This window comes from Cervus elaphus, chromosome 25, assembly GCF_910594005.1.
Source record: "Cervus elaphus chromosome 25, mCerEla1.1, whole genome shotgun sequence".
NCBI lineage: Eukaryota > Metazoa > Chordata > Mammalia > Artiodactyla > Cervidae > Cervus > Cervus elaphus.
This window is the reverse complement of record NC_057839.1, coordinates 71,300,228-71,316,564: the sequence shown is the minus strand read 5'-3', so window position 1 is coordinate 71,316,564 and position 16,337 is coordinate 71,300,228. Positions and strand designations below refer to the sequence as shown.

The following is a 16,337-nucleotide window of genomic DNA, read 5'->3' as shown; positions in this document are numbered from 1 at the left end:
CACCGCCCCCCCATCACCGCCGCCATCACCGCCCCCCCATCACCGTCCCCTATCACCGCCCCCTATCACCGCCCCCGCCGCAGGAGGAGCTGGAACTCGGCGGGCCCAACAGCTGCTGTGGGGACAGGATCTCTTGTCTCACCCATGCTGAGACACAGTGCTGCTGCACGTGGACACAACACACGCCACACACACCTCACACCACGCACACCACACAGGACACACACACCACACAGGACACACACCACACTCACCACACAGGACACATACCACACAGGACACACACCACACAGGACACACAACACACTCACCACACAACACACTCACTACACAGGACACACACACCACACAGGACACACACCACACAGGACACACAACACACTCACCACACAGGACACACATCACACTCACCACACAGGACACACACACCACACAGGACACACACCACACAGGACACACAACACACTCACCACACAGGACACACAACACACACAACACACAGGACACACACCACACAGGACACACAACACACTCACCACACAGGACACACATCACACTCACCACACAGGACACACACACCACACAGGACACACACCACACTCACCACACAGGACACACAGGACACTCACCACACAGGACACACACCACACTGGACACACACCACACAGGACACACACCACACAGGACACACACACCACACACCACACACACCACACAGGACACTCACCACACAGGACACACAGGACACTCACCACACAGGACACACACCACACTCACCACACAGGACACACAGGACACTCACCATACAGGACACACACCACACAGGACACACACCACACTCACCACACAGGACACACACACCACACAGGACACACACCACACTCACCACACAGGACACACACCACACTCACCACACAGGACACACAGGACACTCACCACACAGGACACACACCACACTGGACACACACCACACGGGACACTCACCACACAGGACACACAGGACACACACCACACTCACCACACAGGACACACACACCACACAGGACACACAACACACTCACCACACAGGACACACACCACACAGGACACACACCACACTCACCACACAGGACACACACCACACAGGACACACACACCACACAGGACACACACCACACTCACCACACAGGACACACACCACACTCACCACACAGGACACACAGGACACTCACCACACAGGACACACACACCACACAGGACACACAACACACTCACCACACAGGACACATACCACACAGGACACACACCACACAGGACACACAACACACTCACCACACAGGACACACACCACACAGGACACACACACCACACAGGACACACACCACACTCACTACACAGGACACACACCACACAGGACACACACCACACAGGACACACAACACACTCACCACACAGGACACACATCACACTCACCACACAGGACACACACACCACACAGGACACACACCACACAGGACACACAACACACTCACCACACAGGACACACAACACACACAACACACAGGACACACACCACACAGGACACACAACACACTCACCACACAGGACACACACCACACTCACCACACAGGACACACACATCACACAGGACACACAGGACACTCACCACACAGGACACACACCACACTGGACACACACCACACAGGACACACACCACACAGGACACACACACCACACACCACACACACCACACAGGACACTCACCACACAGGACACACAGGACACACACCACACTCACCACACAGGACACACACACCACACAGGACACACACCACACTCACCACACAGGACACACACCACACTCACCACACAGGACACACAGGACACTCACCACACAGGACACACACCACACTGGACACACACCACACAGGACACTCACCACACAGGACACACAGGACACACACCACACTCACCACACAGGACACACACACCACACAGGACACACACCACACTCACCACACAGGACACACACCACACAGGACACACACACCACACAGGACACACACCACACTCACCACACAGGACACACACACCACACAGGACACACACACCACACAGGACACACACCACACAGGACACACACACCACACAGGACACACACCACACTCACCACACAGGACACACACCACACTCACCACACAGGACACACAGGACACTCACCACACAGGACACACACCACACTGGACACACACCACACAGGACACACACCACACAGGACACACACACCACACACACCACACAGGACACTCACCACTCAGGACACACAGGACACACACCACACTCACCACACAGGACACACACACCACACAGGACACACACCACACACACCACACAGGACACACACCACACTCACCACACAGGACACACACCACACTCACCACACAGGACACACACACCACACAAGACACACACCACACAGGACACACACCACATTCACCACACAGGACACACACACCACACAGGACACACACCACACAGGACACACACACCACACAGGACACACTCACCACACAGGACACACAAACCACACAGGACACACTCACCACACAGGACACACTCACCACACAGGACACACACACCACACAAGACACACACCACACAGGACACACACCACATTCACCACACAGGACACACACACCACACAGGACACACACCACACAGGACACACACACCACACAGGACACACTCACCACACAGGACACACAAACCACACAGGACACACTCACCACACAGGACACACTCACCACACAGGACACACTCACCACACAGGACACACAAACCACACAGGACACACTCACCACACAGGACACACAAACCACACAGGACACACAGGACACACACCACACAGGACACACAAACCACACAGGACACACAGGACACACACACGTCACAGATACATCACACACACGGGCACACACACACACCTCTCATCCCAGGTGCAACCTTCTCAGGTTTCTGGGCTCGTTCCTCACGGCTCAGGCTCTCCTAGACGAGTTCCCGGTCCTGGGCCCTTAGCCCCTCTCTCCCACCCCACAGCTGCCTCTGCCCTTCACACCTGTCCTGGGGCCACTCCCTCGGGACATCCTGACATCACCAGGGGACAGACCGCTGGGTCGGGCTTGGTACACTGGCCGTGTGGGGTGTGACAGTGCCCGGGACCCATTTCTGCTCTATTTTGGTTCTTGCGTCTGGTTTTCCATCATCCCTGAGGCACTGGTCTGTTTGGTGCTGGGTTGACCTGTGAGGCGTCGTCCAACACGAGCACCACTGAGATACGCGGGTGCGAGCCACCTCTGCCAAGCTGTCCGTAGTGACCAGGGGGGCAGGCGGCAGGGCTATCCAAGGTCTCCCCCCGGCCTGTCGGCAGTGTGGACAGGGCCCCTTCCCCTCCCCGATCCACACTGCTCCTGTCCTCCCCGGAAGAGGCGTCCGGGCACCACCACGAGCTCTGAATGCAGCGCAGACCTGGGCCACTCCTGAACCCAGGTCTGCTCATGTCCTGATGGCCCTGGACTCTCTGCAGATGGATGTCCAGGAGGCCCCCTTCGAGGGCCTGGGCAGAGCCGACGGAGGGTGAGGCACCCACCTCCCTCGCAGCCAGAAGGCGCAGCCACAACAAGCACTCAGAGCACTCTCTCCTCGGGCACACTCTCCTCCTCTCCGTTCTCAGGTCCTGGGTGAGCTGGGGACGCACAGGTGCCTCTCACTCAGCCCAGGCCCAAATGAGAGACTGGCCTCCTGGCAACACTAACAGTGGCCCCGGACGCATCATAAAGGCGGCCCCGCCCCCGGGGACGCATCACCGGCAGCGGGGGAGGGGCGGGCCAAGGGGTTCCCCGGGGGACCCTCACCACTGGCCCCTGAGCCTGGAGAACTTCAACCTTCAGTGAAAAGGCAGGGGTTCTGCCCCTGACCTACTGCCTCAGTAATTTCAGGCCGGAGGTGGCCAAGGTGTCCAATCCCAACCTCATCCTCACGCTTGACCCTGGAGCCGAGATGCCGGGCTCTGTCCAGGGCTGTGGGCACCTCTGTCTGGGCCTGACCAGTCCCCCCGGCTGACCCCCTGTTGGCCGCAGAAGGGCCACAGTAGATGGTGAGTGGGGAGTGCAGGCATGTGGACACCATGCGAGTGGGTGGCTTACCCCACGAGGATGGCCAGCTCCCGTCTTGGGGTCTCCCGCCATCCGCTTTGCCCCAGTCTTGGCTTATAAGCTCAAGAAATGCCTGGTCCTCAGTGTGGGGTCCAAGGACTCCGATCTGATGTGGCGGATTCCGATCTCAATCCTCCCCAGGGGAAGGCAGGTGGATGGGGATGTGTCCCCCTCTGTCCACAGAGGCGGCCTCCTGCGGCCTCCAGCCTCCCTGAGGAGTCACCGCTCCGGGCACCGTCAGTGACAGAAGGAAGGCTGGCTTCCTCCAGGCAGCGTGCCAGCCCTGCTGCCTGAGGCCCGTGGGGATCAGGGGTTGGCCTCCCCCCGGTCCTCTGGGCCTGGTCCAGATGGACAGGCATGAGGGAGGAGCCAGCGGGTTGCAGGCAGTGGGGTGGGCGGGAGGCTGGTGAGGAGGGGGCTCCTCCAGGCCTCGGGGCCTCCCGCAGGGCAGGGCTGGTCAGGCCGACTCTGCTCCCTCAGCTGCCCAGCCTCAACCTCCCACTCACTGGCTTCTGTTTCCTCACACGCTGTTGGCCCAACAGCACTGTCCTGGAGCAAAGCACCCCCTGGGTGACGGGGACGCTCCTTCCAAAACCCCAGCTGACCACAGGTGGACAGGCATGCGAGAGTCTGGGATCACTGCCGGGAGCCCCAGGGGATGAGGAGGCTGGTACCTGCCTCCAGGGCCCCTGCACACAGTGCCCGCCCAGCGGTAGGCCTGAGCAGGAACCTCCACCAGAAGGTACTTCCAGGGAGGCAGGCGGCTCCGACCGCTGTCCATGGTGCTGCCCAGAGCCCACAGGTGCCAGGGAGATCCAGGGCAGAAAATGAGGCACCCAACCAGGGCCTGACCCCGAGACGCAGGGTCTGACCCCATGACCCAGCCCACAGGCAGCAGAGGCCTCGGAGACGTTGGAGCTTTGATCTCTGGAGACTAAAAGCAGAGCTTAACCCCTGCAGGAAGAGCGCAAGGCCTGCATCCCACACTTTCCCCCTCAAGGGCTAGGCTCGGGGATCCCGGGAGACTGAGACGGAGCTCAGCCGGCAGAGCGGCCCGCGCCCACGTGTTACCCCTCTGCAGGGCCGGGCTCGGGGGTCCCGGACACCATGGCTCCTGCTCACAGCAGGCACCGCCAGGCTGCAGGTGTGCCTTCACACGTCCTGGGAAGTGCTCTCTGGTTAAGATGATTGTCATCACGGCCTCCTGCACACAACACGCTTCTCCAGAAACACGTATGTGCAGCCACGGCCAGCGCACCCCGGACCTCAGCCCCTCACTCATGGGACTTTGGGGGATGGTGAGCTCAGTCACCCACAGGCGGTGCCACCAGGGCTACCTAGTGGCCAGGGAGCTTCCGGAGGATCCAACCTTGTTTCAAGGCAGGAAAACAGACCAGGGAGTTGTGTGGGAGCGGATGTGACCCTGGACACCACTCAGGTGCCCAGAGCCGGGCCAGAGGCGGGGGAGACAGCACCAGGAAGAAGGCAGGCCATCAAGCTGAGTGAGAAGTGAAGGGTCTTCACTGAAGTCACTCAACAGGGGACACCTGGCCGGGTTGTAAATAATGCATGCCAACGACACTGTGTTTCTTTTTATTAAGATCTGTATTTACAATCTGCAGATACAGACAGACATCCAGTAAACACATCCAGAACAAAGCGATTTCCGACACGTGATCCACAGCTGCAGTCACAAGACGGCCCACTGCCCAGCAGAGCTCCCCACGTGGCACCCCCCATGACCTGCCCCAGAAGTGTGGGGACGTGGGCTCGGTGGGGTGGGATACACACAGGACTCACCCACGTCCGCTCCCCGAAGATGCAGACTGAACAGTGTGTTTACATGGGCACCGAGAGGGACGTCCCCGCCACCTAGCAGCCCAGAGACAGACCACGCCGGCTTCACAGAATCTGCTCACACACCCTTTATCAGTGATGTCCACTCCGGGATGCACAGGGCTGTCCATGGACACCCCGCATCCGAGTGCAGCCGGCATGATCGCAGACAACTCACCAGCTCCCCGGGGCTGCTCCCGCAGGCCGAAGGGGACAAGATGAAGTTTTTGTCTCATGACAAAAACTCTGTACATGCAAATAAAAACTGAGAAGCACAAAACCACCAAGACCGCCTGCAGGCTAGGCCTTTGTGGAGGCCGCAGGCTCCGGAGACTGCAGGAACTCATACGGGTCGTGGGCTGCCTCCTGCTGCTCCCCAACGCTGAGGCGAGAAGGGCTCCCTGCAGTGACGGGAGGGGGACACATCAGCCCAGCGCTTAACCCCACTCCGCCCAGGAGGCCCGGCTGGACACGTGTCCTGGGGCTGCGGCCAACTGAGCCCACGGCTCAGCCAGAGCCCTGGACTCACGGCAGAGACCACCCAAGGGCCCCAGGGAGGGGGTGGCCGAGCCTCCACACAGCAGGGCTGTCAATCCTGCAGGAAGGCAGCTCCTGGGCTGGGGGTCCTCGGACACCCCCAGACACCGAGGAGCCCCAGGGTCACCCTGAGTCCCCCAGGACCTTGGGATCCTCAGACAGCCCAGACCTCAAGGAGATCCAGGGTCACCCTAAGTCCATCAGAGCCTGAGGGTCTTCAGACACCCCCAGACCCTGAGGAGCCCCTGCGTCACCCTGAGTCCATCAGAACCTCAGGGTCTTCAGACACCCCCAGACCCCAAGAAGTCCCATCGTCACCATGAGTCCACCAGGACCCCATCGGGTTCCTCAGATACCCCCAGACCCCGAGGAGCCCCAGCATCACCCTGAGTCCCCCAGGACCCCATCGGGTTCCTCAGACACCCGCAGACCCCGAGGAGCCCCAGCGTCACCCTGAGTCCCCCAGGACCCCAACGGGTTCCTCAGACACCCCCAGACCCCGAGGAGCCCCAGCATCACCCTGAGTCCCCCAGGACCCCATTGGGTTCCTCAGACACCCCCAGACCCTGAGGAGCCCCAGGGTCACCCTGAGTCCATCAGAGCCTCAGGGTCTTCAGACATCTCCAGACCCTGAGGAGCCCCAGCGTCACCATGAGTCCATCAGAGCCTCAGGGTCTTCAGACACCTCCAGACCCTGAGGAGCCCCAGCGTCACCCTGAGTCCATCAGAGCCTCAGGGTCTTCAGACACCTCCAGACCCTGAGGAGCCCCAGCGTCACCATGAGTCCATCAGAGCCTCAGGGTCTTCAGACACCTCCAGACCCTGAGGAGCCCCAGCGTCACCCTGAGTCCATCAGGACCCCATCGGGTTCCTCAGACACCCCCAGACCCCGAGGAGCCCCAGGGTCACCCTGAGTCCCCCAGGACCCCATCAGGTTCCTCAGACACCCGCAGACCCCGAGGAGCCCCAGCGTCACCATGAGTCCCCCAGGACCCCATCGGGTTCCTCAGACACCCCCAGACCCCGAGGAGCCCCAGGGTCACCCTGAGTCCCCCAGGACCCCATCGGGTTCCTCAGACACCCCCAGACCCCGAGGAGCCCCAGCGTCACCCTGAGTCCCCCAGGACCTTGGGATCCTCATTGCTGGGAGCCACCCCAGAGTCACCTGGAACCTCTTCACAGGCTTTTATCACCAGGTTAACGGGACCAAAATGCTGGTCCTCTACTTGGGCAGCTTCAGTCAATCGTCTGCAGCTCCGCTCCCCTCCCCCAAATGTCAAGACATGCAGAAAGGGAAGTTCAAGGCTTGTGTCTGGAGCTGACGCAGGAACGTGAGAACATGAACAGCATGCTCAAGGGGCCAGCAGACGATGTCCGCTCCCGTCCTGGCGGGGTCGAAACCCACCACCCACCCACCCTCACGTGCCAATGGCGGCTCCCAACCAAGGATGGCGGTGTGCCCCTCCCATCGAGGACTGCGTAGTCTGTCCCATTCCCCCCCAACACCAAGGACCCTGAGGTCTGTCCCATGACCCCCCATCTGAGGGCTCCGAGGTCCCGTGCCCCCCCCCACCCCCTCGCCAACTGAGGGCCCCGCAGGTGCACAGTGCTGCCCTCGCTGCTTCAGGACCAGAAGCAGGAAGAAGCCAACGTTCCCTCCTCAATGACACTGTGGCGTCCATGGCCTGGACGTGACCGGCGGGGGCTCCTCCCGACATGGACCCAGTTTCATCTTCAGGCCAAACCCCCAGGTTCACAAGACTGAGTTCCACCCAAACCCCTCCTTCAGTGCAGCTGCCCGACCAGAGTCCCTGTGGGGGCCTGCAGCGCCCCTGGACCCGGCCCAGCCTGCTGCTCCTGCCCTACCGGCTCCCCCAGGGGCGCCCACATCCGGTGCGCGGTGGGCCTCACCCAGATGGTGCTGGTCCCGGTCAGAGGCGTTGGACAGTGAGCTGAGGTTGGACGAGGGCCGCGAGCCCCCGCGCTCCGCCTGCGCCTCCTGCAGGTCCTGAAGGAGCTTCGTCGTCTCGTCCAGGCTCAGGTGCCCGTCCTCGGGGTCCAGCTCCTTCTTTACCTTCCCTGCAGACACGGACGACGGGGCTGGGCCAGGCTCAGGCCACCACTGCCCTGCTGGGCCCGCGCTGCGTGAGGCGCCTCGCGGGGGGAGTGATGCGCGCCCAACAACAGGCCGCGCCCCCGAAGGGCCAGCGGGACCCTGCCCCTAACGGTGGGGCCGCGTTCCCCTGCACCGAGCGGCTCCCCGCCCTGGGGAGGTGAGAACACCCACATCAGACGGCACTGGAGCAGGCAGGAACAGCCCCAGGGGACATCGCAAACGGGACAGAGGCGGCGACCAGGACTCACTGCACACTCAGAAGGCAAAGCACACATGAAGGGAGGAGAGAGGGGAGATGCAGGAAAAGCTAGGGAGCCAATAAGTCGGCACCTGCAGGGCCATGTCCGCCCCGGCTGGAAACCAGCGGAGAAAAAATGCCCCGAGGGAGACGGGCAGGATCAGGCCCAGGTGAGCGCGGGACAAACTACAGTCAGACTCCCCACGTTCAAGAAAAACTCCCGGCCCCGGGCGCAGCAAAGACAGGCAGCCTAAGAACAGACCCAGAAAAGAGCAAACGGGGCTGGTGACAACCCCACTACTGAGAGAAAGAGGGGGAGACGGCAGCCTTGGCGGAGGGAGAGCCGGTCGGAGGCAGGGCGGCCCTCGGCTGCACCCGAGCGAGAGGGGCCACCGGGCCCACAGTGAGCTTCCTGCCGGACCCCTGCCTGCTGTGCGCCTGGGGCCTGGGGACGTGCCCGACAGAGGGTGCCCAGGGGTCACGCTTGCTGCCAGGGACTCTGTGGGAACAGAGCTCTGCAAACTGACGCTGGTTCCCGCAGCACCTCCTCCCCCAGCACGCCTCCCTGGAGGACCCCGGTCTGTCTTTCCGCTGGGACAAGCCACAAGCATGACCACTGCAGACTCCAGGTGTCCGCAGGTCTGAAGGGCCGGGCCCACACGCAGGGCGGAGGGCAGAGGGCCCTCCTGGGGGTCGGGGTGGGCTGGGGCACACAGCGTGATGGTGGCGAGCACGGCAGGAGCTCCCCACTGCCCACCAGACCAGGGGACCCAGGGATGGGGCCGGAGGTCAGAGAGGAAAGCCTGGCGAGCCCAACTGGGAGCCACTGGGGGTCCTAACAAAGGGGGGTGGAGGGTCCTGAGGATGGGGGGTGGGGGTTCCTAAAGACAGGGGGTGGGGGTCCTGAGGACAGGGGGTGAGGGGGTTCCTGGGGACAGGTGGGGGGTGGGTGGGTGGGGGTCTTCATTCTGGGGCCCATAGGCTGGGCCGAGACACCCTCCTAGCAGCAGGCACAACACAGCGCCTGGCACAACCTACCCAGACAGCCAAGCACGGAGATGTCCAGGGAAACATCTGAGTAGGGCTTCATGGCCATGAAGTCCAGTGTGGAGCCCCCGTCCCCGAGAGGGTCCCCAGCCTACGGGAGACAAGCCACGTGAGACAGAGAAGAGGCAGCGAGCTGCTGCCCACCACCCAGGGCACAGAGGCTGGGCCAGCTGCATCCCATACACGCGAGGAGTCCACAGACAGGCGGAGCCCGGCCCATGGACGACAGGGCCTGGGCTCCCCAGAGGAAGATTCTACCTGGGGCAGCCGGGAGGGTACTGGTCCCCGGGCACCCATGGGCGCTAGGGGGACTGTGGAGAGACCTGTAGGTGGTGGCGGCGTGGGGGGGGGGGGGGTCTCTGGGGAGGTCCCTGGGGACCCACAGGCACTGAGGAGACTCTGGGGAGACACCCAGGACTCGAGATCAGGCTGTCTTTCAGGAACTCAACAGACATCATGGCAGGTCCTCGCCTCCTCTAGGCTGAGCCTGAGAGGCCCTGCTGTGGGGCCAGGGCAGGCGCGGGGGTGGTCCTTGCTCCGGCAGCTGCAGCCCGCCCCAGGTCCTCGCCTCCTCTGGGCTGACCCACGGAAGCCCTGCTGGGGGGCCGGGTCGGGGTGGGAGTGGGGTCCCTGCTCAGACGGCTGCAGCCCGCCCCAGGTCCTCGCGGGCCGTGCAGGGCAGCGCCCAAGGCCACACGTGTCACACAGCGCAGAGACCAAGCAGACACCAGGCCACCCTGTGCATCTGGGGAGGCATGTCCTCGGACAGCACCCTCCCCAATTCTCCGTTCAAAGGGCCCCATCTGACAGGCACCTGACCTCTGCCTTGTGAGGCCCCCGTCATGGAGGCTGAGTGACCCCCACAGCCCAGGCCCCCGCACCCTGCCCCATCCCAGTGCCTGCCCATACGGGTGGTTTCAGAGCTGGGGCCAAACACGCTCCAGGTCACTGCAGACGGGGCAGAGGCCACGGAGGACCGTGTCCTTGGGCTGGCGAGGCCCCGGGCCGTTCCTGCTGGCCACCCACGCCCACCAGTGAGCCCACCCCGGGAGGAGCCCCGCCACACCCTTAGGCCAGGTCACCACGGGCAGGCTGAGGTCAGACCATCTCGCTTTCCTCCTCAGTAAAGGGACTGAAGCTCCTCTCACCGGCGCTGTCTCAAAGGCCACACACAACATCCTCACGGGGACCTGCACCACTTGGTTTTTACTGTCTGTAACTTGTCCACGGAACCCACCTTCACTTCATCTGGAGGCTTCATCGGAACGCTTCTTCTCTACAAAGAATCACAGACAGGAGCCAGTCTCTCAGCAGATGCACCCAGGAGCACACCCGCTTACCATCTCACTCACCCACGAGGTGGGACAGGCCCACCGTGACCTGAGCGGGCCTCACAGGCTGTAGCCAGAGCGAGGCTGCCGCAGCGCCTGCCAGCTGAGACCCCCGGTGGGCTGGGCACCCATGAGACCACCCGGGGCGAGATGGCCGTGAAGGAGTGAGAGCCCCCAGGCTGCATCCTCAGCCCCAGGGGTGGGAACAGAGGTGGGCAGTCAGACACTGGCCCCCCAGGGCTTCACCTGGAGGACGGCTGACCAGGGGCGGGGGGTGGGGGGCTGCTGAGACCAGCAGAGGAGATGGTTGGATGGCATCACCGACTCAACAGAATTGAGTCTGAGCAATCTCCAGGGGACAGTGGACGACAGAGGAGCCTAGCGGGCTGCAGTCCATGGGGTCGCAGAGTCGGACACGACAGAGACTAAACGACAAGGGTCTGAAGCTGTGCCGCTCTGAACAGTTCACATTCAGTAAAGCGATAAGACCGTTCTCGCCTCCTCTGTCCTAAGCTGGCCGTGCGCTCCCGGGTTTACTTCTGGGCTCCCGATTCTGCCCCCTTGTCTGCACACCTAGTTCAGTGCGGGCACCACACGGCTCTGATGACGGCAGCTCAGCAGTACAGGCTGAAACCTGCAGGAGGGAGACCCCCGGCGCTTTCTCAAGACTGCTTCGGCTACTTGGGGTCTCCGGTGCCTCCACGTAAACTTTAAAATCATTTGTTCTAATTTTTTTAAAAATGCCATTGATGTTTTGATAGTGACTGCACTATACCTATGACTTGCCTTGGAGAGTATAACCACTTTAACAATATTAATTCTTCCAGTGCAAGAGGAGAGTCTATTCCATAAGTAGTGCTGGAAAAAGTGGAGTGTTACATGTGAAAGAATGAAATTAAAACGTTTCCCTAGTACTGTATACAAAAAGAAACTCAAAATGGCTGGGGAGGAAACATTTCAGGCTTTGTGGTCACACACAATTTCTATTTTCTAAAACACTCAAAATCTGTAAAAAAAACATTGTTAACGGGCCAAAGTTCACCAATCCTGATCTTGACCAAAAAATACATACTACAAATGGAAAATAAAAATAAAAGTGACTGCAGACACTTTCTCAGACACAAGACGAGTCAGACATCACTCTACAAAGAGGTTAAAATGTCAATCTAGGCATCCACACCAGGAAGACGAGTATCAAAAACAAAGGTAAAATGAAGACAGCTTTCAGATAAAGAGAAAGTTCAGTAAGTTTGCTGCCAGCAAATCTGTCCTTTAAGGTAAAAGGACATTTTTCAGGACAATGGAAGGTGACAGTTGAGGAAGACGGGCAGGTCTAAGAGGGGTGAAGAGCAGGTGCCAGATGAGGGCACCCTTCCAAGGCTTCCCTGGAAAGTAATGACTGAAGTCAACCCGTGGGGAGAACAGCCCCATGACCTCACACGTGAGCCCAGCGCCCACCTGCCTCAGCCGGAAGAGCATCCGCGAGTGGTCCCCGCCTGTGATCTGGTCCAGAAGGTCGTCTACCAGCTTCTTGCTGTAGCTCCCGGCATCTTTCACAAACTCCTGCAGGCTGGAGGGGCCGCGAGAGCAGGCTGGGACCTGCGTTCCTCACCCTCCTGCCCTGGCTGCCCACCCCCGAGGTCCAGATGGGGTGGGTGGGGGCTGGACCACACTCAGAGCGACCCCCAAAACAAGAAAGGTAAAGGCAAAGCAAAGCAAAGAACGAGGCATCTGCACACCTAAGTCCCTTACGCTGACTTTTATGAGAGCACTCATGTCTGTTTTGGGCTCAGAAACACAAGGAGATTAAGGAGAAAGCACTGGGTGGGCTGGGAGCACCTCTGGGGTCATTTTGGACCATAAGGAAGTGAGACAATCCCAAACCAGACTAACGAGTTTAAAACAGAGGCCACAAGTTGAGAACAGAAGCCGGGAGCAGAGCCACAGCCCGAGCAACACAGCCAGGCCAAGGCCTGAAGGGGCCCTGACGGCAAAGCCTTCACACGGCTGTGGGCCTGACTCCACACCCAGCGTCCGGCTGCCTGGACCAAGGGCAGTGGACCCCAGAGCCACGCGCTGGGGCAGGGCGACACAAGGTCACCACCTGGAGGTCACCACCCTCCACCACCACACCTTCCTCTTGGTTTTCCTCCTTTAATTCTGTTTTCGCACAAACACTGGGGTCAGCTATTCGTTTACTGTGTTAGAGGCTAACTGATTCCTGTGTGTTCTTCAAACACACTCCACGTTGTTTTTGGAGTAAGACAAACATCTAATATGGGGAGACGCCATTTCTGCAGTTCTGTAATAGAGAACCCCTGGACGGCCGTGACCCTGGCTCTTCCTGGAGCACGATGGGTCACAGCAGGCTCTGGCCTGGACCATCATCCCCTTAAAAACCTGGTCCAGTTACCTGAGCTTCGAGGCCGCCGGCAGAGGCCACAGTCATTTTACTGAACACAACCACGGCCTGCAGCCAGGAACCCACGCCCTCCTGCCCGCCACAGACGCTGACTGGCCCCCACCCACCTCAGTGCGCACTGCACGCCAGTCTCGTCTCCGTAGGCCGAGTACAGCAGCTCCACCTCGTCAGCCTTCAAGTCACCAAACACGGAGTTGTTGTGCGTGGAGAGGGCAGTGCTGGCGCTGGAGAGGAAGGTGACTGGGGGGGTGCAGAGGCCGAGGTGAGGCACACAGACACATGGGCCGCGCACAGGCCACGTCTCCCGGGGACCGCGGAGGCCCGCGGAGGCCGACCAACCAGAGCCCCACGTGGAGCCCACGTGCCCCCTGCACCCAGCACCGTGTTCTCAGGAACCTCCAGGCGTGGGTCTCTCCACTGCCTACAGTGTCATGACTCCCAAGTGGAGGAATCGTTTGTTGGAGGAAGTTTAAGTGGCGTCACTGGACCACCATGCGGAGAGCCGCCGAGCGCAGGGAGGAGCCCTGACCCTGGCAGACGCGGAGGCGGGGCCTGCCCGCTGGGCTCCAGCTCCCGCACCTCCCGGGACCCCCGAGCACGATGGGACCCAGAGCCAGGCCTGACACAGCAGCCGCTGGGTGGAGGGGGGTGGGGTCTCACCTCGGCTCCTCCGTTCCTCCCGGAAGCCCAGCGTGGTGAAGCCGGGCAGTAGCTTGCTGGACAACGAACTCAGGTCCACCGGGTGGGTCTCTTCCTCTGCAAGGGACCAGAGCCGTGAGCAGGCGGCCCCCAGCCGCAGGCAGTAGCGGCGGCATGTGGGAGTGCAGCGTGGGGCCCCCGGGACCATCTGAATTTGGGTCTACACAGCCGGCAGCCCCTCTCAAACCTTGGCTGCCCGCAGTTTCACAGTGGAAGGCCAGCGGTCGGCCCACCACATGGCAACACAACCCCAACCCCATGCCACAGGCCCCACCTCCGAGACACGGTCGCCTCCACCTCCCAAGAGGCCTGCGGGTGGTTCCCATGGGGACTGGGGCCTGAGAGGACTCCACGTCCCCGTCAGAGCCTCAATCTCGCGTTCACAGCAGGACCAGCTTGCCTGTTCTCTTTTATTGAGAACACTACGATTCACTCCAGCTGACGATTAAAGTGGTCAGCACCTGCCCTCCACACCCACGGAGGACTCCTGACCACACTTGCATCCTGCCACGTGGGCAATGGACATGCCTCATCTACACGTCAGCAAGGAACAGCAGGCCCTCAGGCGGGCCGGTCAGCAAACGGGACAGGGTGGGGGAGCGGGCACGCACCGTCGGTGTCCAGCCCGGCCGTGTTGACCACGCTGTAGAGCAGACTGCCGTCCCCGCTCTTCTTCAGGTAGCCCATCTGCAAGACAGCAGCCTGAGTGCCTGTGCCCCCAACCCCCCCGCACCCCCAACCACCGTGGCCTTGAGGCCCCCCGCACCCCCAACCCCCTGCCCACGGCTCCCCCGAAGCAGGGCTCCCTTGAGGGGCCAGGAGAACCACAGCCTCTGAGGACAGCCTGTCCCGAGTAAACCCTGAATGGCCACAGAGCTCCCTGTCCCCCAGAGACCACAGACACACCCCGTGCCGTCAGCACATGACCCCGGGCACACGCGTGCCACGGAGGAGCTGCTGAGCTGGGCTCCTAGCACCCTTGTGACCAGGAGCTTCGAGGACACAACACTCCCCAAACAGCCTTTTCCAAGAGCCAGAAGCCTGACCAATGAGAGCTGGGGCAGGGCCTGGTCAAGGAGACCAGAGGCCCCACCTCCACACACACGGAGCCTGCCTCCGTCTAAACCAAGCTCCACCCGGGAACAGCGCCGTTCACAGGCCAGGGCGGCCCAGGCCAGGAGCAGCCCCATGCGATGGTGCAGGGGAGCCCAGGGATGGGACGCGGGCGACGGCAGGAGGTTCCTCGCTGCAGCCACGAACTCGCAAGGAGCAGAGGACCCACAGGTGCGGGCAGACCTGGAGGTTTTAGTGTGAGCACACGGCCTTTGGTGAACGAGAAATCAGGGCAGGCTGCACAGACGGAGGTGGCCATCCCAGCACTGTGCACCCCCGCCCAGACAGGATGGACGCCCTGGTCTGCGAGGAATCAGAGCTCAGTGTGGAAACGCTGGCTCCGGGGCTGAGGAGCCACCGCAGCATGTGACCACACGGGGACCTCACACCTTACAGCAGGCGCGTGCAAACCAGCAGGAAACAGGAGACAAAAGACGTGATGTGTCTTATATAACCGGACACATCCCAACTGCGACTGTGACCACTTCATGGTTCTTTATGTAAAACCCAACATACCCTCTGCAAACTTGGTATAGATAGAAAGTTCAAGTAGGTTTCCACACACACTGTGTGAAAATAAAACGTTAGACACACCAGGTCAAACAAAACACCAGGGTTAACTAACTTTGGTCTTTCCTTGCTAACAGTCACCAGGAAGCCTAAAGCCACTCGCCCACGTGATTCCCACATGCCTACCAGACGCCTCTGTGTCAAGAGAGGCGTTGTGCAGAGCAGGGTGGGCCCTCGTGGGGACCGGCTCACGCCTGGTTAGACCCATGGAGACTGCAGAGGCGCAGACACCGAGAAC

General features: G+C 61.1%; 1 protein-coding gene across 4 annotated transcripts in view; it reads right to left on the bottom strand.

Moving 5' to 3' along the window:
* Positions 1–5,767: 5,767 nt before the first annotated feature.
* The window catches only part of BRD9 (bromodomain containing 9), an 18,068-nt gene continuing 7,498 nt past the window's right edge, over positions 5,768–16,337 (bottom strand). For all 4 annotated transcript variants that reach the window (XM_043887277.1, XM_043887278.1, XM_043887279.1 and 1 more), the window contains exons 9-16: positions 15,028–15,103; positions 14,378–14,473; positions 13,825–13,957; positions 12,754–12,865; positions 11,202–11,240; positions 9,956–10,055; positions 8,475–8,642; positions 5,768–6,427 (exon numbers count right to left, since the gene is read on the bottom strand). In XM_043887277.1, the coding sequence (XP_043743212.1) occupies positions 6,327–6,427; positions 8,475–8,642; positions 9,956–10,055; positions 11,202–11,240; positions 12,754–12,865; positions 13,825–13,957; positions 14,378–14,473; positions 15,028–15,103 (825 nt within the window). In that variant the 3' untranslated portion in view covers positions 5,768–6,326. The remainder of the gene's footprint in view (positions 6,428–8,474; positions 8,643–9,955; positions 10,056–11,201; positions 11,241–12,753; positions 12,866–13,824; positions 13,958–14,377; positions 14,474–15,027; positions 15,104–16,337) is intronic.